This window comes from Bombina bombina, chromosome 2 (assembly GCF_027579735.1).
Source record: "Bombina bombina isolate aBomBom1 chromosome 2, aBomBom1.pri, whole genome shotgun sequence".
NCBI lineage: Eukaryota > Metazoa > Chordata > Amphibia > Anura > Bombinatoridae > Bombina > Bombina bombina.
Genome location: NC_069500.1, coordinates 541,518,400 through 541,544,213, shown reverse-complemented (window position 1 = coordinate 541,544,213; position 25,814 = coordinate 541,518,400). Strand labels below are relative to the sequence as shown.

The following is a 25,814-nucleotide window of genomic DNA, read 5'->3' as shown; positions in this document are numbered from 1 at the left end:
TATATATATATAATTTTTATTTTGCTTCAGGAGTAAAAACAGTAGTTTTTCCCATGATTGTCAAGTACGGGGAGAATTCCTTCTGAACATAAGACTGTTGCTGCTGATATATGCAAAATTTGAGGTATACAATTCTTAGATATTAGTAACCTGTCATAATGGAACAGAATGGCAAAGTAAAACAAATATATGTAGCTAGAGGGATATCAGAAACTGACTCCTCTTAAAAAATATCAATGGGGACAGAATTCCATATTTGTAGTTATATAACAGTATACAATGACATCTTATATAATAAACAATGTACAAAGAAACCCTGGTAGAAAGCATGTTACACTATATTAATACTCCCTCAGACACTTGTACAATCTCCCAATGTAGAAAGTTTTACAAGTGAAGCCCTAAAGCACCCCATGGCAGCTCCTGTATGGGTACTCACCCCTTCCCAGGACAGACAGGCACTAAAATCGGGTTACAATCTTTTAAATATCAGGCCCCAACTGTTGCAAGTGAAATCTAGTCACAGCGGCTCCAGATAGCTGAGAAAAAAGCCTGGCAACAAAAAGGGGATGGAGCTACCATGGTAGAAAAGCCAGTGACTTGGCAATAATAAAATATAAAAAAGAGTTGGTGTGGATGGGATAAAAAAACAGATAAATAGTATAAAGTATAATATGACGTCACACTTCACGGATCATATCCACAACTATCTCCAACGGACACATTACCGGGTCTTTACTTTGCTTTATCCCGGTTACAGGACTGCTTCAATACTAGTCTTTATACTATTTATCTGTTTTTGCTTCCTAAACGCAAGTAACACGATTAGAACACCACTGTACCCATTGCATTGTTTTTATTTGTATATACGCTAGGTCACACTGTCAACAGCTTAGCTGCAATTGGTTTTATATTAACCTAATGGTTTAAATCAATGTTATAATATTTATGACCATTAGTTTCTTAGTATTATTCTTTTACTACTTATTTTAATACTCATTTAAGTCATTGATGCCGGCATCACTATACTGATACCATTGTAGGTTTGATATTGTCAATTATTGTTTGCATATTGCTGCTATAAACCACTTATTAAATATCATAATTTTATTATCATATCATATATCATTATAGTATTAATTTCATTTGTTAATTGCACATCATTTTCTTATATTGGTTAGCTCTCTCCAGAGCACTTTTCCCATCCACACCAACTCTTTTTCATTTGTCTGTATTTTGAGATTATACTAGACCACATAGCGATTTAAGCTTATACCACGTAGTTAGCACTCACACCACCTCCACATCTTTTCACACAATAATAAAATATACACAGGCAAAGTTTAAAAGTAAAATATAGTGTAACAAGCATAATAACCTTAAAACTCTGCTGTACTCTGCTGTACCTGTGTAAGAGTACCTACACATAACCTCTGGCTGTGTCTGTGCTGTGTATAGGCACTTGCCTTATGCAGCACCCTTCCACTGACTTACCAGTTATGCCATCTATGTCAATGCAGTTGCAGCAGTATCCAGTAGAGAGCCCATCCAGTTGCGGTATCTAGTACCAAAGAGGATTGCAGTCCCATGCGAGGAGGCTCAGGGGGATGAGTCCCCGCAATGCCTAAGGGTAGTTATGGCTGAAGTCCTGTTAGGGAAATGTTGTGCACATAACAGGGTGAAGAGTCTTTTCTGTCTTCTTTGTAAATGATAATCCCCCAGGCACTCAACTTGTAATCCATATGCAAGTAGCTGGAACATCCTCTATTCTCATCTATCTCCTACAAAGCCAAGAATAAAACTAGAGAGAGAGGGGTTTAAAGCTCTTGTATGGGTTCTTGACATCCTCCTAGTGGCGGGAAATATATCCCATATGTTATGGAGGACTGTGGACCATCAACATTTTACAAAAGAAAGTTAACATTATTTTTAAATGGGAGAAGGACCAGATCTGGTATATCTTGTTTATATAGGTAACAAATCCCGTCTCACCCAGAAAATCATTAAAAAAACACTGTGAGCTAAGGGAAACATATCTTTTGCTTTTCCCTCTGAGCCACTGCTGGGCAGTGGCTCAGACTTTCATCTGGTAACCTGTTGTCTATGCTGGCTTACTCTCTGGCTCCACCATGACTGCCAGCTGTAGGCAGTTCTGTAATCAACTTCAGACAATTTAAGGCTGCCTTTTAAACAAATCCCTGCCTGAAATATTTGAGCTACAATTTCTTTGTTTGTGCCTTTGGTATTTTATGAAACCTACTGACTGGTCTGCTGGCTTTGGACCTGGAATGCTCTTCAGACTCTGCTTTTGGATTTCCCTTTTTGTTGTGTTGCCTGGCCTTATGATACACTGATATTTTTACCTCCTGCTGTAATGGTATTGCCTGGAAGTTACTGACCTCAGCCTTTCTGACCTCTGCCATGCACCTCTTCCTAGACCCAGTGTGGGCCCACAGTTTAACCCAGGCATGGGCCATCGTCTATTTCAACTTGGGCCTTTAATCAAACCTAGTCTGGGTTTACAGACTGTAAGGTGCAACTCATGTTTCAACCACCAAGCCTGCCTGGTATCCTTTATCCTGTGTCAGCTACAGAGCCTGCCTAATATTCCATATACTGTGTCAGCCACAGAGTCTGCCTGTTATACTGTTTCAGTCATGGAGCCTGCCTGGTATCCTGTATCCTGTCTCAGCCACAGAGCTTGCCTGGTATCCTGTAGCCTGTCTCAGCCACAGAGCCTTCCTGGTATCCTGTAATGTCAGCCAAAGAGCCTGCCTGGTATCCTATTTCAGCCACAGAGTCTATCTGGAATCCTGTCTCAGCCACAGAGCCTACCTAGTATCCTGTATCCTGTATTAGCCACAGAGCCTGCCTGTTATCCTGTGTCGGCCACAGAGCCTGTCTGGTATCCTTTATCCTGTCTCAGCCACAGAGCCTGCCTGTTATCCAGATCATGTATCAGCCACAGAGCCTGCCTTGTATCCTGTATCCTGTCTCAGCTACAGAGCCTGCCTAGTATCATGTATCCTGTCTCAGCCACAGAACCTGCCTAGTATCCAGATCATGTCTCAGCCATACAGTCTGCTGGGTATCCTTTATCCTGTCTCAGCCACAGAGCCTGCCTTGTATCCTGTATCCTGTCTCAGCCACAGAGCTTGCCTGGAATTCTGTATCCTGTCTCAGCCACAGAGCCTTCCTGGTATCCTGTATCCTGTGTCAGCCAAACAACCTGCCTATATACTGTATCTTGTGTCAACCACAGAGCCTGCCTGGTATCTTGTATCCTGCTAAGCCACAGAGCCTGCCTGATATTCTGTATCCTGTCTCAAAGCCTGACTGGTATCCTGTATCATCCACAAAGCCTGTCTGGTATCCTGTGTCAGCTACAGAGCCTGCCTTGTATTCTATATCCTGTGTCAGCCACAGAGCCTGCCTGGTATCCTGTATCCTCTCTCAGCCACAGAGCCTGCCTGGTATCCTGTATCCTGTCTCAGCCACAGAGCTTGCCTTGTATCCTGTATCCTGTTTCAGCCACAGATCCTGCCTAGTATCCTGTATGAGCCACAGAGCCTTTCTGATATCCTGTGTCAGCATCAGAGCCGGCCTGGTATCCTGTGTCAGCCTCAGAGCCTGCCTGTATCTAGCCTCAGCCAAGGTTCTTGTCTGTATTCCGCCACAGCCAAGGTTGTTGCCTGTATTCTGACACAGCCAACGTTCCTGGCTGTATTCTGCCACAGCCAAGGTTCCTGCTACAATCAAGTTGTTTGGCTGCATCCCAGAGTCTACAGTTCCTGTCATTGGCAAGTGTCTGCTGTATCCATCATTGCCTTCTTTGATTTAACCACTGAACATTACTTAATAAACTCAGTCCAATAGCTAAGTAGCTATAATGCCTGAAAACAGACAAGTTCCATTAGAACCTTTTCGTAAACAGAACTTTAAGTTAGAACCTACCTCACAAAACAAGCTCCTTACACCTGATACCAACGCAAACGTGACATAATTACAGGGATTTCTAGGGGTATGTAATAAGTGATATCTGAAAGTTATCTTTCACACTCAAAATGTCGGTAACATCAGAAATATGAATAACAAACCACTTCTGTCACAACTGGCATATAATATGGTCTGATGTCTTTTCTTTGCATTGCCTAATAAATCTTTTGTACTTTTGAGATCTCTCTCACTTGCTGTTCAGAATTCTTATTTCGATATAACTCTTTATAATAAAATACATATATCAAAATATGTTTGTTTAGTTAGAAAAATCAATGTATAGGGAAAATGTCACTCTATGATCATAAAATAAATACATTTTTGAAACTTACCTTGTTTCTTAACCACTTGCTGAAAGTTTTCACTGGACTTTTCGGTGAGATGCCGACCTTGGTAATAGGTTTGCTCTACTCCAGCAGATGACTGAAACTAATTTGGGAACAGAGAGATGTATATGTATCAGTGACGTGCAGTGACGTCAGAGGCTGGTGAGGCAGGATATGCCTTCATTCTTTAGATATCCTTTGTTGAAGAAATAGCAATGCACATGGGTGAGCCAATCACATGAGGTATCTATGTGCAGCCACTGAGCATATTTAGATATGATTTTCAACAAAGGACATCAAAATAATGAAGAAAATTAGATATTAGATGTAAATTGGAAAGTTATTTAAATTTGCATATGGGTTTCATATGGGTTTCATGTCCCTTTAAATGGTGTCTTGGAAAACTGGTCAACTTAGTAAACAACTGATTTTAGTTTAAAGGATTGTAACAGAAACTCTTGCCAGATAACACAATGCTTGCTCTGATTATGAGATCTAGAAATCCATGCCCATTAAAATATGTTTAAAACATACTTTTTACTTTAATGCTGCAAATTATGCTTATAGATTCTTTCATTACATAAGGGATGAGAGTCAGAGGGGGAGGAAGAGAGACAGAGAAAGAAAGAAAGAGACCATGGGGGAGAACAACACATAAGGAGAGAGATGGATAGATAGAGAGAGAGACACACACACACACACACACACACAAGGGGGGGGGGGGGGACCACTGCATTTTAAAGTAATAAAACAGCAGAGCTACAGAGAGTTCAGAAAATTAGTCTATAATTTAGTGTGAAGTACAGAGGCAAGCTGCTAAGTTAGTGGGTGTAAAGTTTGAGTAAACAAAATACAAAAATGACCCTGCTGTAAAAGAGTAAACAAACACTAAACCACATTCATTAAATGATCATTTTCACTAACAGAATCCCTATCAGTAAAATCTTACTTTAATAAGATGTTGGTGAAACAGTGCTCTCTGTGCCTCTCTCCTGCTCTGGAAGGATTCAGGAAGTGACAGTGGCACATTCCACTGCACTTAGAGGGAAAGAACAGAACTCTCTTTTTCACTTTAGCAAAGCTGGCAGCTTCACAGGACAGCAACAAAATATATGAAAGTTGTTTTTTTCCGTTTTTGTTTTGTTTTATATGATTTAACATCCAGCCCCAACCCCTATGTTCCACTTACTAATGCCTCTCGCTGGATTGGTTCAGCCCAAATAGGACTGCCTCAAATAAGCAGTTAATGGGCCATGCAATGATCTTAACCACTTGCATCCAGTAGATGGCACAGCATGTTGTGTAATGGTGGGCAGACCTGCTTGTGCCTCTTCATTGCACAACATATAGCTGTGAGAAAAAAAAATGCTGGGAAAAAAAAATTACAATTTTTTTTTTAAAGCCAATAAAAAAAATATATTTTTGCCCATATGAGAGGTGAATCACTGCCTCACCTGCCTCTAGTGACTGCACATCACTGATATGTATGTAAGGTTTTTTTTCTAAATACACTGCTAATGTTTTTTATTTTTCCTACTTACAGTATAATATTCCTGATTAATGTTCTACAAATACTGAATAGTAAAGGTCTGCGTTCTTTTTATGTTTAAAGATACATTATACGCAAGGTATTGCTTATCAGACACACTCTTTAATAGTGATGGTTCATTTTAAAATAATCTTAGAATTATGCATTATGTTTATTGTATGGCTTAAATTTCCCAATTGGGACTGCACTACAGGGAGTCATTTAAAAAATATTATTAATATTTTAAACAAAATGTACCCTATACCTTTAGCCTCTAACTCTTCTACAGTTTATTAGAAAACAATAGACGTCTGTGATTGGAACAGTCAATTATAGGATTTAGTGGCCAAGCAGTTGAAGGAAGTGTCCTCCTCTTGACTAAGGAAATTAGTACTTGGGGGTCGATCCGATAAAAATCGTCGCCCGCAAAAGCCGGCGACGCCAATATTTGCGCGGGTTTGGTATCCTATATATGGCGTAACCTAGAAGTTATGCGCGTATATTTCTGCCGTCGCCCGTAGTTTTTTGGGCTATAGGCAGGTATACCAAACCCGCGCAGTTTGGTATCCAATATGCAGCGTAAGGACTTACGTGGCGAAAATGGAGAAAACTTACTCCATTTTCACCTCGCCACAAAAAGCAGCCGTAAGAAGCCTTACGCTGACTATTGGAGCCCCGTAACTCCCTAAACTGGCAGCTAAAATAAACCTAACACCTAACGCATGCGCAATGTCTATCTCCCTGTCAACCGCGATCTTCTAAAATAAACCTAACACCTAACGCATGCGCAATGTCTATCTCCCTGTCAACCGCGATCTGCTAAAATAAACCTAACACCTAACGCATGCACAATGTCTATCTACCTGTCAACCGCGATCCCCCCCCCCCGAAATCCCTAATAAAGTTATTAACCCCTAAACCGCCGCTCCCGGACCCCGCCGCCATCTACATAAACTAACCCCCTACTGTGAGCCCCTAAAACCGCCGCCATCTACCTTATCTATCCCCTAATTAGAACCCCTTACACCGCTGTCATCTACCTTATCTATCCCCTAATCTGACCCCTTACACCGCCGCCACCTATATAAAAATGATTAACCCCTAATCTAATCCCCCTATACCGCCGCCAGCTATATTAATATTATTAACCCCTAATGTAAGCCCCTTACACCGCCGCCATCTCTATTAAAATGATTAACCCCTTATTTAATCTACCTACCCCGCCGCCAGCTATATTATCTATATTAACCCTAAGTATATTATAGTTAATATAGGTATTACATTATATATATTAACTATATTAACCCTAATTATATTAGAGTTAATATAGTTAATATAGTTACTATAGTATTTATATTAACTATATTAACTCTATCTAACCCTAACACCCCTAACTAAATTTATATTAAATTAATCTAATTCATTTATAAACTAAAATATTCCTATTTAAATCTAAATACTTACCTATAAAATAAACCCTAAGATAGCTACAATATAATTAATAATTACATTGTAGCTATGTTAGGGTTAATATTTATTTTACAGGTAAATTGTTAATTATTTTAACTAGGTATAATAGCTATTAAATAGTTATTAACTATTTAATATATACCTAGTTAAAATAATTACCCAATTACCTGTAAAATAAATCCTAACCTAAGTTACAAATACACCTACACTATCAATAAATTAAATAAACTACAAACATCTATCTAAAAATACAATTAAATTAACTAAACTAAATTACAAAAAAAAACAAACACTAAATTACAAAAAATAAAAAAAGATTACAAGATTTTTAAGCTAATTACACCTATTCTAAGCCCCCTAATAAAATAATAAACCCCCAAAATAAAAAAAATTCCCTGCCCTATTCCAAATTAAACAAATTTCAAAGCTCTTTACCTTACCAGCCCTTAAAAGGGCCTTTTGTGGGGCATGCCCCAAAGAATTCAGCTCTTTTGCATACAAATACAATACCCCCCCCCATTACAACCCACCACCCACATACCCCTATTCTAAAACCACCCAAACCCCCCTTAAAAAAGCCTAACACTACCCCCCTGAAGATCTCCCTACCTTGTCTTCACTACACCGGGCCGAACTCCTTATCCGATCCGGGCGATGTCTTCCTCCAAGCGGCAAAGAAGAATTCTTCCTCCGGCGATGTCTTCCTCCAAGCGGCAAAGAAGAATTCTTCCTCCGGCGATGTCTTCCTCCAAGCGGCAAAGAAGAATTCTTCCTCCGGCGACGTCTTCCTCCAAGCGGCAGCAAAGTCTTCATTCTTCCGGCGGCATCTTCAATCTTCTTTCTTCGCTCCGCCGCCGCGGAGCATCCATCCCGGCCGACTACTGAACTTGGAATGAGGTACCTTTAAATGACGTCATCCAAGATGGCGTCCGCCGAATTCCGATTGGCTGATAGGATTCTATCAGCCAATCGGAATTAAGTTAAAAAAATCTGATTGGCTGATTGAATCAGCCAATCAGATTCAAGTTCAATCCGATTGGCTGATCCAATCAGCCAATCAGATTGAGCTCGCATTCTATTGGCTGTTCCGATCAGCCAATAGAATGCGAGCTCAATCTGATTGGCTGATTTGAACTTACGCAGATTTCTGGACATCGCTGGTTTGTCAGACTTACGGCACGTTAGCATCTGACGGCGACTTATATGGGATAGCTCGAGTTGCGAGCTGAAACTGCGGGCGACGCCGGTTCCCTCGCTTGCGCCGCAAACTGCGATCTATATCGGATCGCGCCCTTGATTGCTTATTGATACTAAAAATAATGGCTTGGCCACTACCATCTCTGACTGGCTGTATCTTCCATAGATGTTTAAAAAAATTTAAAAAATAAGTGGCACGAGTGGGAGCTGCTTAGAGGCAGCAGCAATAGGGTAACTTTCATTTAAAGTATGCATAAACAAAATATGTATATGACTCCTCCCCATGATGCACTTCTTATAAGGAATTCAAAGTGATGCATTACACTTAATGGGACAAGAAGACAGTAATATTCTGACTGTACAGTCTTAAGATACTATTGCAGACACTTTGCAATGCAAACTGAGTTGAAAGGCTGCATTAGCAATTAACACTATAGGGCCCATTTATCAAGCTCCGTATGGAACTGAGTTGAAAGGCTGCATTAGCACGAAACACTATAGGGCCCATTTATCAAGCTCCGTATGGAGCTTGAGGGCCCGTGTTTCTGGCGAGCATTCAGGCTCGCCAGAAACACCAGTTATGAAGCAGCGGTCTAAAGACCGCTGCTCCATAACCTGTCCGCCTGCTCTGAGGAGGCAGAAAGACATTGCCGCAATTCAACCCGATCGAATGATGATTGACACCCCCCTGCTAGCGGCCAATTGGCCGCGAATCTGCAGGGGGCGGCATTGCACCAGCAGTTTACAAGAGCTGCTGATGCAATGCTGAATGCGGAGAGCGTATTGCTCTCCGTATTCAACAATGTCTGTTGGACATGATCCGCTGATGCATTCATCCAGTGTACACTTGCATGGGGCAGATTGGTAGGTATACAGCACAGTGATTAGCATGGTGGCTGTGCATATGATGTTTATCCTTAAGTTAAAAAATAGGCTAATGCCCTAGCATACTACTGACTGATATGTCAATATAATTGAATCACTGCAATGAAGTTTAAGAAAATTATAAAAAATACAATAATAATTTTACTAAATATCTTTTTAAATTTTTTTTTTTATCGTCTGCAGGTTATACATTAGATATATAGGACAAGATTACAAGTGGAGTGCAAAAATATTAGCTATCTTGTGCATTAACATAGATCAAGTGCAATTAATTAAAAGTGCTTATATTTTTGGGCTCATATTACAAGACCAAAGTAATGTTTTATTGCTCAAGTGCAGGTGAACTAAATCCCTTACATAAAAGACGTCTGTGGGTGTGCTCACTAGAAATTCATGTCCTATATCCATTCATTGAAAAGCTGAGGGCGCGCGATGCCAAAGGTGCACTAAGCTTATAGTGCTCAAAAAATGGAGTTCTTCATGTTGTTCTGTGGTATACTATCCTATATTATAAAAGGCTAAGTGTGTTTGTCCGAAGCAGTCATGCGCAGTAGAGACTGCGCAAAGAACAAACAAGGACAAACATACCTGGCCTTTAGCTTCAGCACGAGACAGCTTCGAGTAGCTCCAACATTCTCAGCTGTTACGTTACAGCCGAGAGCTTGAGCTCTTGAAGCTCCAGGCATCTGCCTCATTTGGAGTTGGAGCATGATTGGTGCTCCGCTTCCATATGAGGGCAGATGCCTGATCGTTACAGACGGTAACACGGACACTGTGTGTGTGTGTCACTGTCTCTAACGATCTTCTGCTGGTTCCGGCAGGAGGCGGGTGGGCGGTTTAGCAGCGGAGGGGGGAAGGAAGGGGAGGGCCCTACGCTACAGGGAAAAAAAAGGACAGGGAGGGATGGGGCAGCTACACTACAGAAAAGGGGTTGCTAGAGAAAAAAGGGACAGGGAGGGATGAGGCAGCTACACTACAGAAAAGGGGTTGCTACAGAAAAAAGGGACAGGGAGGGATGAGGCAGCTACACTACAGAAAAGGGGTTGCTACAGAAAAAAGGGACAGGGAGGGATGAGGCAGCTACACTACAGAAAAGGGGTTGCTACAGAAAAAAGGGACAGGGAGGGATGAGGCAGCTACACTACAGAAAAGGGGATGCTACAGAAACAAAGGGCCAGGGAGGGGTGAGGCAGCTACACTACAGAAAAGGGGTTGCTACAAAAAAAAAGGACAGGGAGGAATGGGGCAGCTACACTACAGAAAAGGGGTTGCTACAAAAAAAAGGACAGGGAGGGATTGGGCAGCTACACTACAGAAAAGGGGTTGCTACAGAACAAAAAAGGGACAGGAAAGGTTGGAGCAGCTACACTACAGAAAAGGGGCAGCTACACTACAGAAAAGGGGTTGCTACAGAACTAAAAAGGGACAGGAAGGGATGGAGCAGCTACACTACAGAAAAGGGGCAGCTACACTACAGAAAAGGGGCAGCTACACTACAGAAAAGGGGCAGCTACACTACAGAAAAGGGGTTGCTACAGAACAAAAAAGGGACAGGAAGGGATGGAGCAGCTACACTACAGAAAAGGGGTTGCTACAGAAAAAAGGGAAAGGGAGGGATGGGGCAGCTACGCTACAGAAAAGGGGTTGCTACAGAACAAAAAAGGGACAGGGAGGGATGAAGCATCTATGCTATAGAAAAGGGGTTGCTACAGAAAAAAGAGACAGGGAGGGATGGGACAGCTACAGTGGCGTCACTAGGGGGTACAGGCTGCACCCGGGTGACACAGTTCAGGTTTTTTTTTTTTTTTTTTAATGTTATTGAAATTCAAAGAAATACAATGTAGAAATGCATAGATTTTTTAATTAGAGGAGCCAGCATTTGTGAACATTAGTAGGACTGGGGAAGTTGTAGACACTTAATTTTTTGCTGAAGTGAAATTAGAGGCGCCCTCGTCTACTGGCAGTTATTAAATTGCCAGTGTTGGTGTGCTATGTGATACAATAAAGTGTTAAATGTAAAACTTGTCACTAATTGTTTTTATAATAACAATACAATGTATGATGTAACAAGCAAAATAACAACCTACATATATAAATATAAATTGTTAGACTCAAACGATTTTATCAAAGTATACTACAATGATATGACTATCCCTCTGTCAATATAAGTTAGATAGTCCACACTCTCAGAGGTATTAAAATCTCCAGGCAGCAGACTCATTCCAGATAGATGTTGGCAATCACAGGTTCTGTTCAAAAAGAGAAAAGAGAAGAGGCGCCAAATGGTGTGTATCGTTTTAAATTCAGTAGGCCATGCCCCCAAATAAAAACTACTTACAAAATTTCCAGCACTTGAGAAGTGCCACAAATGCCTTCTGAACTGTTAGCAGCCGTCCAGCTAGCTGAATTGTACCAGTACTGCTTCAATAATGTGCTGTGTGAGACAAAAAACACAAAAGTGCCACAATAGTGTGTATCAGTGTGATCACTTGTGAAAGCGCAATAATTGAAATGTACTCACAGGATATAGGGCACTTGAGAAGTGCCACAAAGACCTCCTGGACACTTGTCAGCTGTCCAGCTCACTGATTTCACCGATATCCTCTGGGTTCAATAGTTCAGGTCACAAAAGGGCTCCAATGAAGCACTCTACGATATACCTGCAGCTCAGTGTCCTGTTACTTGCATAAATGGCTGTCAGTATTAAATGCCAAAAAATGCCGTGCTACTTGTAATTGTAATATAAAAAGATATTTATTTAAAAACAATGTTACACTACGCGTTTCCCGGTTGCTAAGACCGCTTCCTCAGGTGTAAATACAAATACAAAGTAGCCAAATTTTATAGCCCATTGTCGGCGTCTATCCCGACCTAGGGCGCATGCGTGAGCAACTTAAACATCGTTAGCCAATCCGTGTCTGTATAAGAATTATCTGTGGTATAATAGGTTCCCACTTAGGGGCTTGGCCTGTGACGTTACCCACTATCATATGAGTGTAGTGATTGACACTAGGTGCCGATGTGCCACATCAATGGCCAACACCGGTAAACAAACACATCGTAAGTGTTTTTTACATATTGCAAAAATTATTAAAGGATCGCCCCATTAATTTCAGTACTTATTGTTTAAGCTCAGATTGGATTAGAGAATGTTGACCACGCATTTACAAATCATAAAAACCTTAAAAAATACAAGCATTGCTTCATAATGCATATATCTCGACATCTAAATACATAAACTCCATAAAAAAAAAAAAAAAGCCACTATATTTGAACAAAATTATTTTCAAACATAATTTCTCATGCATACAACTAAACTAAAACACAAATTCAGCATGTTCTAATTTTTCGGTTCCCAGTGGCTATAACATTAATCTAATTCCTTACAGAATCCTATAAATATTACGATAAAAATTATATAGTGATCATAATTAAAAATTAAATTGATTTACCTAAAATGAATTAACATGGGTGTCGCTGAATGGTGGAATGTGATGGCTATTAATTATTAACCAAGCTCATGATAGCTATCATGATACTAAATAATAAATTACGTGAATATATATGAAAATATAAAATATTATAAAATAATATAAATTAATGGTGTTCTAATTAGTGAAATGTCTCATCAACAGATCTAATAGAATCAATACTTCAAATGTGTATAACCTAAAAACTATTTGTTGAGCTATAACTCATACTAAAAATATCTGAGTGTATTCATATACTATTTCATCTAATGTGTCTGATGATGTTGTTGTCATTTAACAACAACCCCATCAACAGATATGATGCATTTCTACATTTATGTTTCCTAAACCTTAATTAAAAGCAGCCATGTCTATATTCTCATTTAAGCCATATGGTTGCAGAGTCTTGAGTTTCCAGATCCAAAATGTCTCCCTCTGTCTTAGGTGGATCAGCCTATTTCTACCCCATTTGGGAGCAATGTGTTCTAAAGGAAAAATGCTGAATATGTCTGTTTGTCCATCATGACAGTTTAAACTATGTCTTGGGACACTATGATTAACAACCCCATTTTTTATGTTTCTATTATGTTCCCCCCACCTTTTCTTAAGGGGTCTTGAGGACCTGCCAATATATTGAATTCCACATTGGCACTCAAGGAGATATACCACATAACTAGAATCACAGGTGAATCTAGAGGTTATCTCAAATTCTTCCTTAGTGGAAGTAGATTGAAATTTTATCCTATTTCCTGGAGTGTATTTACATAGGCCACAATTGGGACGATTGCATTTGAAGAAACCCCTTTTACCTATTGGCCAGTTATCTTTAATAATTTTGTTCTTTCCCCCTTTAATATATTTGTTCATTACCACCTTACTCGGAGCTAATTTGTTTTTTAGAGTTGGAGCTCTCTTGAAAGTGCATGTGGGGACCTCCTCCAAGATATTTTTAAGGATACAATCATTGCGTAAAATGTACCAATGTTTGCATAAAATGTGTTTGATTTTATTGTGGTTACTATTGAATTTGGTAATAAATCTTAGATTATTAAATTTGGACTTTGAATTTTTGGATTCTTTTTCTCCAATATCGTTAGAATTTTCATTGCCTTCATGTTTCTTTTTAAAGTTAAAAAACTCTTCTCTATCTCTGATCCTGGCTTTTCTATAGCTTTCTTCTACCAGGTTTTTGGGGTAACCTTTTTCTAGAAACCTTGACCTTAGGATCTCTGCCTGATCATCAAAAATGTTTAAAGATGTACAGTTTCTACGGATCCTCGAAAACTGGTTATATGGTATATTGTTTACCCAGGCTTTATAATGATTACTTTTATAGTTTAAATAGCTGTTTGTGTCAACTGATTTAAAAAAAGTTTTGGTGGTCACTCGTCCACTCTCATCCCAGTTTAAGATTAAATCCAGATATTCTATGGTATGTCTATTTATATTAGATGTTAATTTTAGGCCCATATTGTTGTTATTTAAAGATGAAATGAATTTCTGTGCAGATTCCTCTGTACCATTCCATACTAGTAACAGGTCATCAATAAAACGGCCATAGTACACCAGGCCCGCCCCCAAAGGAGACTTATATATATATTGCTCCTCAAATATCCCCATAAACAGATTTGCGAAAACTGGGGGCAAACCTGGTGCCCATGGCCGTTCCCTTGATTTGTAGAAAAAACCTTTCCTGATATACAAAATAATTATGTTTTAACACAAAAGATATAGCCTCCAATAAAAACTGTCTTTGATTGGAAGGTAGATATTGATCTCTTTTTAAAAAATCATCTATTGCTTTCAAGCCCAGATCGTGACAAATATTTGAATATAAGGAGGATACATCACATGTACACCAATAATAATAATAATGGAGAAGATTTTTATGAACCTGGAAACTCTCAGGTTTTTCAGATGCACAAACGACAGAATTTTTTCCAGTCGAATCAGAGAAGGTTACCTATGCACCTGAAACAATTAGACAGAACACCCATAAGAGAAGAATACATTCCAGTATCAACCCCAAGAAAGAGAAGCTACGCAAGCGTGGCTGCAGAGGTAGAGCCAAATCAACCAAAAAAAAAAAAAAAAAAAAAAAAAAAAAAACTTGCGAAAATGAAAGAAGGGATCTTTAATTTATCTAGTCACACATTAACTAATGAGGAAATCTGCATTTTGAGTAGAGGACTTTCATTTTGTCCTTCTAATAAACACAACATGTTTGAGTTATTTGTGGACCTGAACAGGTTTGTCAGAAAGTTAAATCTACAAAGGTATTTTTGTGACAAAAAATTAAAGTCAACAAATCAAATTCCCATCATTACAAACGACATGCCTGAGAGACCCACTAGGGAAATTGTATATTGTGAACCAGAAGAATTCTGTGATTCATTATTTGATGATTTCATACACTCTAACCTTACACCTAGATCCAATTTTAATCCCCCCACCATATGTCCGAATATCACTCTCTTTCAAAATTTAGTACTAGAAGATTTTGGAACAATGAACCATAAAATTAACAATCATAATTTGAATAAGTTTGAATACAAGGCCCTCGTCAACTTGGCTAATAACAAAGATATAGTTATCAGACAGGCGGACAAGGGGGGAGGGGTAGTTCTACAAGATATGCCAGACTATATTGCAGAAGCTAATAAAATCCTGTTAGACCCATGTTATTACAGGGAATTGACTTTTAATCCCACTTTGGCGTATATGGCTAAACTCACCAAACTAATAGATAAAGGCTTTTCAGAAGGGATCCTTAATAAAAAAGAGAGAGATTATCTGGTACCTACATCTCCCAATTTGGCCTATTATTACCACCTCCCAAAAATACACAAAGACCCAAAATGTCCACCGGGGAGACCCATTATTTCTGGTATTGGGAATCTAACTTGCAATTTATCAGAATATGTAGACACCTATCTCAAAAAACCTGTTATGGGCTTAGAATCCTATATTAAAGATACTCCAGATCTTATATCTAAGATCTCTAAAATTGAAAAAGCAGGGCGTGATCTAATTTGGTGTACATGTGATGTATCCTCCTTATATTCAAATATTTGTCACGATCTGGGCTTGAAAGCAATAGATGATTTTTTAAAAAGAGATCAATATCTACCTTCCAATCAAAGACAGTTTTTATTGGAGGCTATATCTTTTGTGTTAAAACATAATTATTTTGTATATCAGGAAAGGTTTTTTCTACAAATCAAGGGAACGGCCATGGGCACCAGGTTTGCCCCCAGTTTCGCAAATCTGTTTATGGGGATATTTGAGGAGCAATATATATATAAGTCTCCTTTGGGGGCGGGCCTGGTGTACTATGGCCGTTTTATTGATGACCTGTTACTAGTATGGAATGGTACAGAGGAATCTGCACAGAAATTCATTTCATCTTTAAATAACAACAATATGGGCCTAAAATTAACATCTAATATAAATAGACATACCATAGAATATCTGGATTTAATCTTAAACTGGGATGAGAGTGGACGAGTGACCACCAAAACTTTTTTTAAATCAGTTGACACAAACAGCTATTTAAACTATAAAAGTAATCATTATAAAGCCTGGGTAAACAATATACCATATAACCAGTTTTCGAGGATCCGTAGAAACTGTACATCTTTAAACATTTTTGATGATCAGGCAGAGATCCTAAGGTCAAGGTTTCTAGAAAAAGGTTACCCCAAAAACCTGGTAGAAGAAAGCTATAGAAAAGCCAGGATCAGAGATAGAGAAGAGTTTTTTAACTTTAAAAAGAAACATGAAGGCAATGAAAATTCTAACGATATTGGAGAAAAAGAATCCAAAAATTCAAAGTCCAAATTTAATAATCTAAGATTTATTACCAAATTCAATAGTAACCACAATAAAATCAAACACATTTTATGCAAACATTGGTACATTTTACGCAATGATTGTATCCTTAAAAATATCTTGGAGGAGGTCCCCACATGCACTTTCAAGAGAGCTCCAACTCTAAAAAACAAATTAGCTCCGAGTAAGGTGGTAATGAACAAATATATTAAAGGGGGAAAGAACAAAATTATTAAAGATAACTGGCCAATAGGTAAAAGGGGTTTCTTCAAATGCAATCGTCCCAATTGTGGCCTATGTAAATACACTCCAGGAAATAGGATAAAATTTCAATCTACTTCCACTAAGGAAGAATTTGAGATAACCTCTAGATTCACCTGTGATTCTAGTTATGTGGTATATCTCCTTGAGTGCCAATGTGGAATTCAATATATTGGCAGGTCCTCAAGACCCCTTAAGAAAAGGTGGGGGGAACATAATAGAAACATAAAAAATGGGGTTGTTAATCATAGTGTCCCAAGACATAGTTTAAACTGTCATGATGGACAAACAGACATATTCAGCATTTTTCCTTTAGAACACATTGCTCCCAAATGGGGTAGAAATAGGCTGATCCACCTAAGACAGAGGGAGACATTTTGGATCTGGAAACTCAAGACTCTGCAACCATATGGCTTAAATGAGAATATAGACATGGCTGCTTTTAATTAAGGTTTAGGACACATAAATGTAGAAATGCATCATATCTGTTGATGGGGTTGTTGTTAAATGACAACAACATCATCAGACACATTAGATGAAATAGTATATGAATACACTCAGATATTTTTAGTATGAGTTATAGCTCAACAAATAGTTTTTAGGTTATACACATTTGAAGTATTGATTCTATTAGATCTGTTGATGAGACATTTCACTAATTAGAACACCATTAATTTATATTATTTTATAATATTTTATATTTTCATATATATTCACGTAATTTATTATTTAGTATCATGATAGCTATCATGAGCTTGGTTAATAATTAATAGCCATCACATTCCACCATTCAGCGACACCCATGTTAATTCATTTTAGGTAAATCAATTTAATTTTTAATTATGATCACTATATAATTTTTATCGTAATATTTATAGGATTCTGTAAGGAATTAGATTAATGTTATAGCCACTGGGAACCGAAAAATTAGAACATGCTGAATTTGTGTTTTAGTTTAGTTGTATGCATGAGAAATTATGTTTGAAAATAATTTTGTTCAAATATAGTGGCTTTTTTTTTTTTTTTATGGAGTTTATGTATTTAGATGTCGAGATATATGCATTATGAAGCAATGCTTGTATTTTTTAAGGTTTTTATGATTTGTAAATGCGTGGTCAACATTCTCTAATCCAATCTGAGCTTAAACAATAAGTACTGAAATTAATGGGGCGATCCTTTAATAATTTTTGCAATATGTAAAAAACACTTACGATGTGTTTGTTTACCGGTGTTGGCCATTGATGTGGCACATCGGCACCTAGTGTCAATCACTACACTCATATGATAGTGGGTAACGTCACAGGCCAAGCCCCTAAGTGGGAACCTATTATACCACAGATAATTCTTATACAGACACGGATTGGCTAACGATGTTTAAGTTGCTCACGCATGCGCCCTAGGTCGGGATAGACGCCGACAATGGGCTATAAAATTTGGCTACTTTGTATTTGTATTTACACCTGAGGAAGCGGTCTTAGCAACCGGGAAACGCGTAGTGTAACATTGTTTTTAAATAAATATCTTTTTATATTACAATTACAAGTAGCACGGCATTTTTTGGCATTTAATACTGACAGCCATTTATGCAAGTAACAGGACACTGAGCTGCAGGTATATCGTAGAGTGCTTCATTGGAGCCCTTTTGTGACCTGAACTATTGAACCCAGAGGATATCGGTGAAATCAGTGAGCTGGACAGCTGACAAGTGTCCAGGAGGTCTTTGTGGCACTTCTCAAGTGCCCTATATCCTGTGAGTACATTTCAATTATTGCGCTTTCACAAGTGATCACACTGATACACACTATTGTGGCACTTTTGTGTTTTTTGTCTCACACAGCACATTATTGAAGCAGTACTGGTACAATTCAGCTAGCTGGACGGCTGCTAACAGTTCAGAAGGCATTTGTGGCACTTCTCAAGTGCTGGAAATTTTGTAAGTAGTTTTTATTTGGGGGCATGGCCTACTGAATTTAAAACGATACACACCATTTGGCGCCTCTTCTCTTTTCTCTTTTTGAACTTAATTTTTTGCCCCTTGAGCCAGCGCTGCAATTTCCACAAATAGTTTTCCCGGCTGCTTTTGCTTGTTTGTACTTTGCTCCTCCGCTGCCCAATTTCACTATGAATGTTGTGGGTGTGCCGTGGGGCTTGCGAAGTTGCGCTGCTAGCCTAAACCTGCCTGCCTATCTGTGCTCACTGCTCACTGACGTGTGGAGCAGTGGAGTCACTTACTGCTGTGCTGTCTCTCTAAACAGGAACCGGGAAATTGTGAGGGGGTGCCTGGCACCTGAACGCATAACTGTCTGACACTGTCCCTAAAGTGAAGGAGCCACGTATGATGCCCGCCAGACGGTTATGGTACACTGAGTGCACATTGAAGAGGTAGGAGGGGAAGGCGGGCGGGGGTCTGGGGGTGTGCAGAGTGCAGAGGTGATTGGCCATAAGAAGTGGTAGGCACGCGGCCCGGAGCTGTGAACTGACAGACTTGGAACAGAGTCAGAGAGCAGAATTTTCATAGTTTGAGTGCCTAAACCTTTTCTTTAATGATTTACTTTTTAGAGTGCACTGTTTATCTTTCATTTGATGCTCTGCTGAGCCCGGAGCAGCTCTAGGCATGAGCTTTATAATTAATGCAGTGCAGTTTACATATTTTGTATGTGTGTATGTCTGAGTTTTTGTGTGTGTGTCTGAGTTTTTGTGTGTGTGTCTGAGTGTTTCTGTGTGTGTGCCTGAGTGCTTTTGTGTGTGTGCCTGAGTGTTTTTGTGTGTGTGTGTCTGAGTGTTTTTGTGTGTGTGTGGGTGTGTCAGCATGTGTTTGTGTGTGTCTGAGTGTTTTTGTGTGTGTGTCTGAGTGTGTTTCCGAGTGTTTGGGTGTGCATCTGAATGTGTTTTTAAGTTTGTCTGAATGTGTGTGTCTGAGTGTTTGTATGTGTGTGTGCCTGTGTTTTTGTGTTTGTGTGTGTCTGCTTTCTGGGGGGGGGGGGTGACACCATAACTTACCGCACTGGGTGACACCAATCCTAGTGACGCCACTGGGACAGGGAGGGATGGGGCAGCTACACTACAGAAAAGGGGTTGTTACAGGATCAAAAGGGACAGGGAGGGATGGGGCAGCTACACTACAGAAAAGGGGTTGCTACAGGGAAAAAAAGGAACAGGGAGGGACGGGGTAGCTAAACTACAGAAAAGGGGTTGCTACAGAGTGTCACGACTATTCCTGTCTCTTTAAGGAAGTACCTCCTCCTCCTCTGAACACTGCCTTTATCAGCTGTGTTCAGACAAGCAAACTTTGCTTGATTAATGCAAGTCAGTTTCATTGCTTCTGTAATAAAGCATCAGTATGTCTAAACTTCCTTTATATCCTCAGGGAACTTCAATTAAAGGGACACTGAACCCAATTTTTTTCTTTTGTGATTCAGATAGAGCATGCAATTTTAAGCAACTTTCTAATTTACTCCTATTATCAAATTTTCTTCGTTTTCTTGCTATCTTTATTTGAAAAAGAAGGCATCTTAGATATTTTTTTAGGTTCAGTACTCTGGACAGCACTTTTTTATTGGTGGATGAATTTATCCACCAATCAGCAAGGACAACCCAGGTTGTTCACCAAAAATGGGTCGGCATCTAAACTTACATTCTTGCATTTCAAATAAAGATACCAAGAGAATGAAGAAAATTTGATAATAGCAGTAAATTAGAAAGTTGCTTAAAATTACATCCTCTGTCTGAATCACAAAAGAAAACATTTGGGTTCAGTGTCCCTTTAAAGGGATCTTAGTGTTTCCTGTCATCATTTGGTTGCTTTTCAGCAGGCTCATCTACTTTGTTTTCTCTCCAGATTCTTCTATGTTGTGCCTGTAACTTTCAGTTAAAGCTAACCCACAAATTTTACTTTGAAAACTGCCTTTGTGCTGGTTCAGGTCAACACTCTCAGGCATCACCTTCCTGTGTATTCACAAATCCAGTGGAACATTTTGAATAAAATCTCCTAAGGTATTGTTCTATTTCTCAAATCTATACAGTGACTGTATTTCAATCTAAAACTGGCTCAGTTTATTTTCCAACTGCGGAGGTTTCTGTGTTTGCAATTACTTAATAACACCTGTAAGCCTAAGGATACAGATCAACTAACCTTGCTTGTGCTTTCACACTGACTTTCCATTTTTATTTTATTTTTGTTTAAACCTCTTATCTGCTAAGTTTGTATATACATTCTCATTTATTTCTGCTTATTTCTTGTTAGGCAAACATTCCCATTGTGTCTAATAATGTTTAGCTATACTAATTGTTATTAAGTTGTTTATGCACAACTTATGTAAAGATCATAAATTGTCACAACAAATAGCTACATATATCATATCCTATTGTTTTCTTTATATTTAATTCCACATAGTACTTTGTTCAGATACTAACTAGTTGTTAACTGGTTATGTGTTGCACAGAGAAAAAAAAAGGGACAGGGAGGGTTGAGGCAGCTACACTATAGAAAGGGGTTGCTACAGAAAAAAGGGACAGGGAGGGATGGGGCAACAACACTACAAAAAAAGGGTTTATAGGTGCCAGTACTTAATATGGCAGCAATAGATAGAGGGGGGAGGGTTAGAGAGCAATTTGAGGAGGGATCAGGGAGGATGGAGGGTTAGGGTTATCCTACACTGCAGAAAAATAAAGATAGATGGAGAGGGATAGAGAGAAATAGGGATTAGGGATAGAGGGATTAGGGATAGAGGGATTAGGGATAGAGGGACTAGGGATAGGAATAGAGGGAGTGGGATAGATGGATAGAGGGATAGGGATAGAGGGATTAGGGATAGAGGGACTAGGGATAGGAATAGAGGGAGTGGGATAGATGGATAGAGGGATAGGGATAGAGGGATAGGGATAGAGGGATAGGGATAGAGGGATAGGGATAGATGAATAGGGATAGATGGATAGGGATAGAGGGTTAGGGATAAACGGATAGAAGGATAGAGGGATAGGGATAGATGAATAGGGATAGATGGATAGGGATAGAGGGTTAGGGATAAACGGATAAACGGATAGAAGGATAGAGGGATAGGGATAGAAGGATATGTATATTTATTTCCTTAAACATTTTGGCTCGTGTACACGGGCTTTAACACTAGTTAACAATAATGTTTTACTGCAGGTCTCAAAAAATTCTAAATTTTACAGATTTATTTTGGATTGTGCTCAAGCGCTACACAACTTACCTTTTGTGCTATCCATTAAAAGTGTAGGGAGCACTAAAAAGTTTCAGCCACGTTAAAATGCTTGGGTTATAAATTTATCATAAGACTGAGCACAAGATGGCACACCCTGTGCTATTGTTTGTGGTCAACTTGTAATCTAGCCCATAGTATTTTAAATAGTCTATAAAACCTCTTATATGACCTAAACATAGTTCATTTACAACCTGGAAAGTATTACCTGATAAAGAAATCTCTAAGACAAAAGCTTGGTATTATATTTTCATATCAGCTATTAAATCGTATATTTAATGGAAATAATCATTATTTATATTACCTGTGCATTGTCTCCTTGGTTTGGAAGCTGTGTTCTTAATCTTTCATCAATAATTCCTCCTGGAGGGGGCATTTTGTTTGGAATGCTGTTGTAATACTGAGGTTCCGTTGTCGACCCATCTTCTTCTATCCATAAGGGATCGTCCAAACTTTGCATTCTACAATATGCAATACAATACATTATATTATAGTTGTCAACTTACATTTCTTACAAAGGCTGTAAACTAGGATATTATTTAATTTTTTGTTATTTTGGTAAGGGAGGTGGGTTTAGTGGGATTATGATGAGTTTGTTTTATAGTTAATCAACTACACAAAATACCTACATTTTATTGGACTAAAAATACATTTATAAGTAGGCAAACTTTCGGAAGAATTCCTTCCATTCTCAAGTCTGAAGCAATACTCAGTATATAAATGTATAGTTAGTCCAATAAAAAAGTATCATTGCTCAATGCAATACTCTTGTTATTTTGGTATCTAAATCACTAGACCAACATGGCTATTCCAATCAAAGTATAAATCTTTATGAATATATATACAAGTATTACTTATATACTGAGAATTGCGTCAGACTTGAGAAAGGAAGGAATTCTTCCGAAAGCTTGTCCACTTATAAATTTATAGTTAGTCCAATAAAAATGTATCATTGCTCAATGCAGTTCTATAGATTTATAGCTATATATACATTGACAATAAAATATTTATATATATATATATATATATATATGTGTGTGTAAAAATAAAAAGAACATTTTCTTCTGAAAGAGTGTCACTGTTTGCATCAGCAATCTGCTTAATATGGTAATGGGAGCACCAGTGCTTCCTTGCCATATGAAGGCAGATGTCTTCTCCCCCTGGCTGTAGTCAGAACCACAGAAAGAGGGAGAAGGTTGGATGTAGCTACTACGTCAACAGGGTATGCTAGGCATAGTACACCAATGATGTAGTAGCTACATCAAGGTGGCTTAACCCCTTAGAGACAAGCAATGTACCCTGTAGGTCGCTGGTCTTTCTATGGAAATGTGTTTTTTAAAAGCAGCGAGACCGCACTATTCAAACAAGCCTGCAGTAAAGAGGGCAGGTCTAATAGCTCGGACTTGCTGCTCGTGGTAAGACCCACACTATAGCAACCAGTCAAGCCCTTAATGACCGGTGACATCTGGCATGATGATGGTTAGTTATCATATTAGTGTCATGATCACTATTATTATTATAATTATAAATTGGTGTAGTAATAAGAAAATCAAACATTGAAGTTTACATTAGCAAGGATTTTATCTCACTATACAGTTGCAAGAAAAAGTATGTGAACCCTTTGGAATGATATGGATTTCTGCACAAATTGGTCATAAAATGTAATCTGATCATCATCTAAGTCACAACAATAGACAATCACAGTCTGCTTAAACTAATAACACACAAAGAATGAAATGTTGCCATGTTTTTATTGAACACACCATGTAAACATTCACAGTGCAGGTGGAAAAAGTATGTGAACCCCTAGAGTCTAGACTAATGACATCTCCAAGAGCTAATTGGAGTGAGATGTCAGCCAACTGGAGTCCAATCAATGAGATGAGATTGGAGGTGTTGGCTACAGCTGCCCTATAAAAAACACACACACCAGTTCTGGGTTTGCTTTTCACAAGAAGCATTGCCTGATGTGAATGATGCCTCGCACAAAAGAGCTCTCAGAAGACCTACGATTAAGAATTGTTGACTTGCATAAAGCTGGAAAGGGTTATAAAAATATCTCCAAAAGCCTTGCTGTTCATCAGTCCACGGTAATACAAATTGTCTATAAATGGAGAAAGTTCAGCACTGCTGCTACTCTCCCTAGAAGTGGCCGTCCTGTAAAGATGACTGCAAGAGCACAGCGCAAACTGCTCAATGAGGTGAAGAAGAATCCTAGAGTGTCAGCTAAAGACTTACAAAAGTCACTGGCAAATGCTAACATCCCTGTTAGCGAATCTACAATACGTAAAACACTAAACAAGAATGGATTTCATGGGAGGATACCACAGAGGAAGCCACTGCTTTCCAAACAAAACATTGCAGCACGTTTACAGTTTGCACAAGAGCACCTGGATGTTCCACAGCAGTACTGGCAAAATATTCTGTGGACAGATGAAACCAAAGTTGAGTTGATTGGGAGAAACACACAACACTATGTGTGGCGAAAAAGAGGCACAGCACACCAACATCAAAACCTCATCCCAACTGTGAAGTATGGTGGTGGGGGCATCATGGTTTGGGGCTGCTTTGTTGCGTCAGGGCCTGGACGGATTGCTATCATCGAAGGAAAAATGAATTCCCAAGTTTATCAAGAAATTTTGCAGGAGAACTTAAGGCCATCTGTCTACCAGCTGAAGCTCAACAGAAGATGGATGTTGCAACAGGACAATGACCCAAAGCATAGAAGTAAATCAACAACAGAATGGCTTAAACAGAAGAAAATACGCCTTCTGAAGTGGCCCAGTCAGAGTCCTGACCTCAACCCGATTGAGATGCTGTGGCATGACCTCAAGAAAGCGATTCACACCAGACATCCAAAGAATATTGCTGAACTGAAACAGTTCTGTAAAGAGGAATGGTCAAGAATTACTCCTGACCGTTGTGCACGTCTGATCTGCAACTACAGGAAACATTTGGTTGAAGTTATTGCTGCCAAAGGAGGTTCAACCAGTTATTAAATCCAAGGGTTCACATACTTTTTCCACCTGCACTGTGAATGTTTACATGGTGTGTTCAATAAAAACATGGCAACATTTCATTCTTTGTGTGTTATTAGTTTAAGCAGACTGTGATTGTCTATTGTTGTGACTTATATGATGATCAGATCACATTTTATGACCAATTTGTGCAGAAATCTATATCATTCGAAAGGGTTCACATACTTTTTCTTGCAACTGTATATGTTATTCACTATTTATTTATAATCATAATAGTCTCAGAGATAGATTACAAGTGGCATGCTAACGTTAGTGTGTGCGATATAAGAATATTCTGGGCATGTTTATTTGTACATGTATTACAAGTTGAAAGTAAATGTGTTCGCTTGAGTGGAATACAATTTAACCTGCGTGGGGTTAGTGCGACTGAAGACCTAACTTAGGTTTAGGACTAAAATAAAAGTTGCAACAACATAAAAACATTAAAATATACTGTTACATTCATTTAAATACTACCTGATAAAAATGATTAACATAAATATTCATAAAAAATATTTATAAGAGTTAAAAGGTATATATATGGTATATGGCCATTTATTTGACTGCAAACGGCTATATATATATATATATATATATATATATATATATAT

At 38.7% G+C, this 25,814-nt stretch overlaps 1 protein-coding gene across 1 annotated transcript in view; it reads right to left on the bottom strand.

Moving 5' to 3' along the window:
- The window catches only part of SHC3 (SHC adaptor protein 3), a 283,686-nt gene that overhangs the window by 82,262 nt on the left and 175,610 nt on the right, over window positions 1–25,814 (bottom strand). Inside the window, exons 8-10 of the mRNA XM_053702398.1 lie at window positions 22,491–22,647; window positions 15,561–15,570; window positions 4,329–4,406 (exon numbers count right to left, since the gene is read on the bottom strand). Coding sequence (XP_053558373.1) covers window positions 4,329–4,406; window positions 15,561–15,570; window positions 22,491–22,647 — 245 coding nt within the window. The remainder of the gene's footprint in view (window positions 1–4,328; window positions 4,407–15,560; window positions 15,571–22,490; window positions 22,648–25,814) is intronic.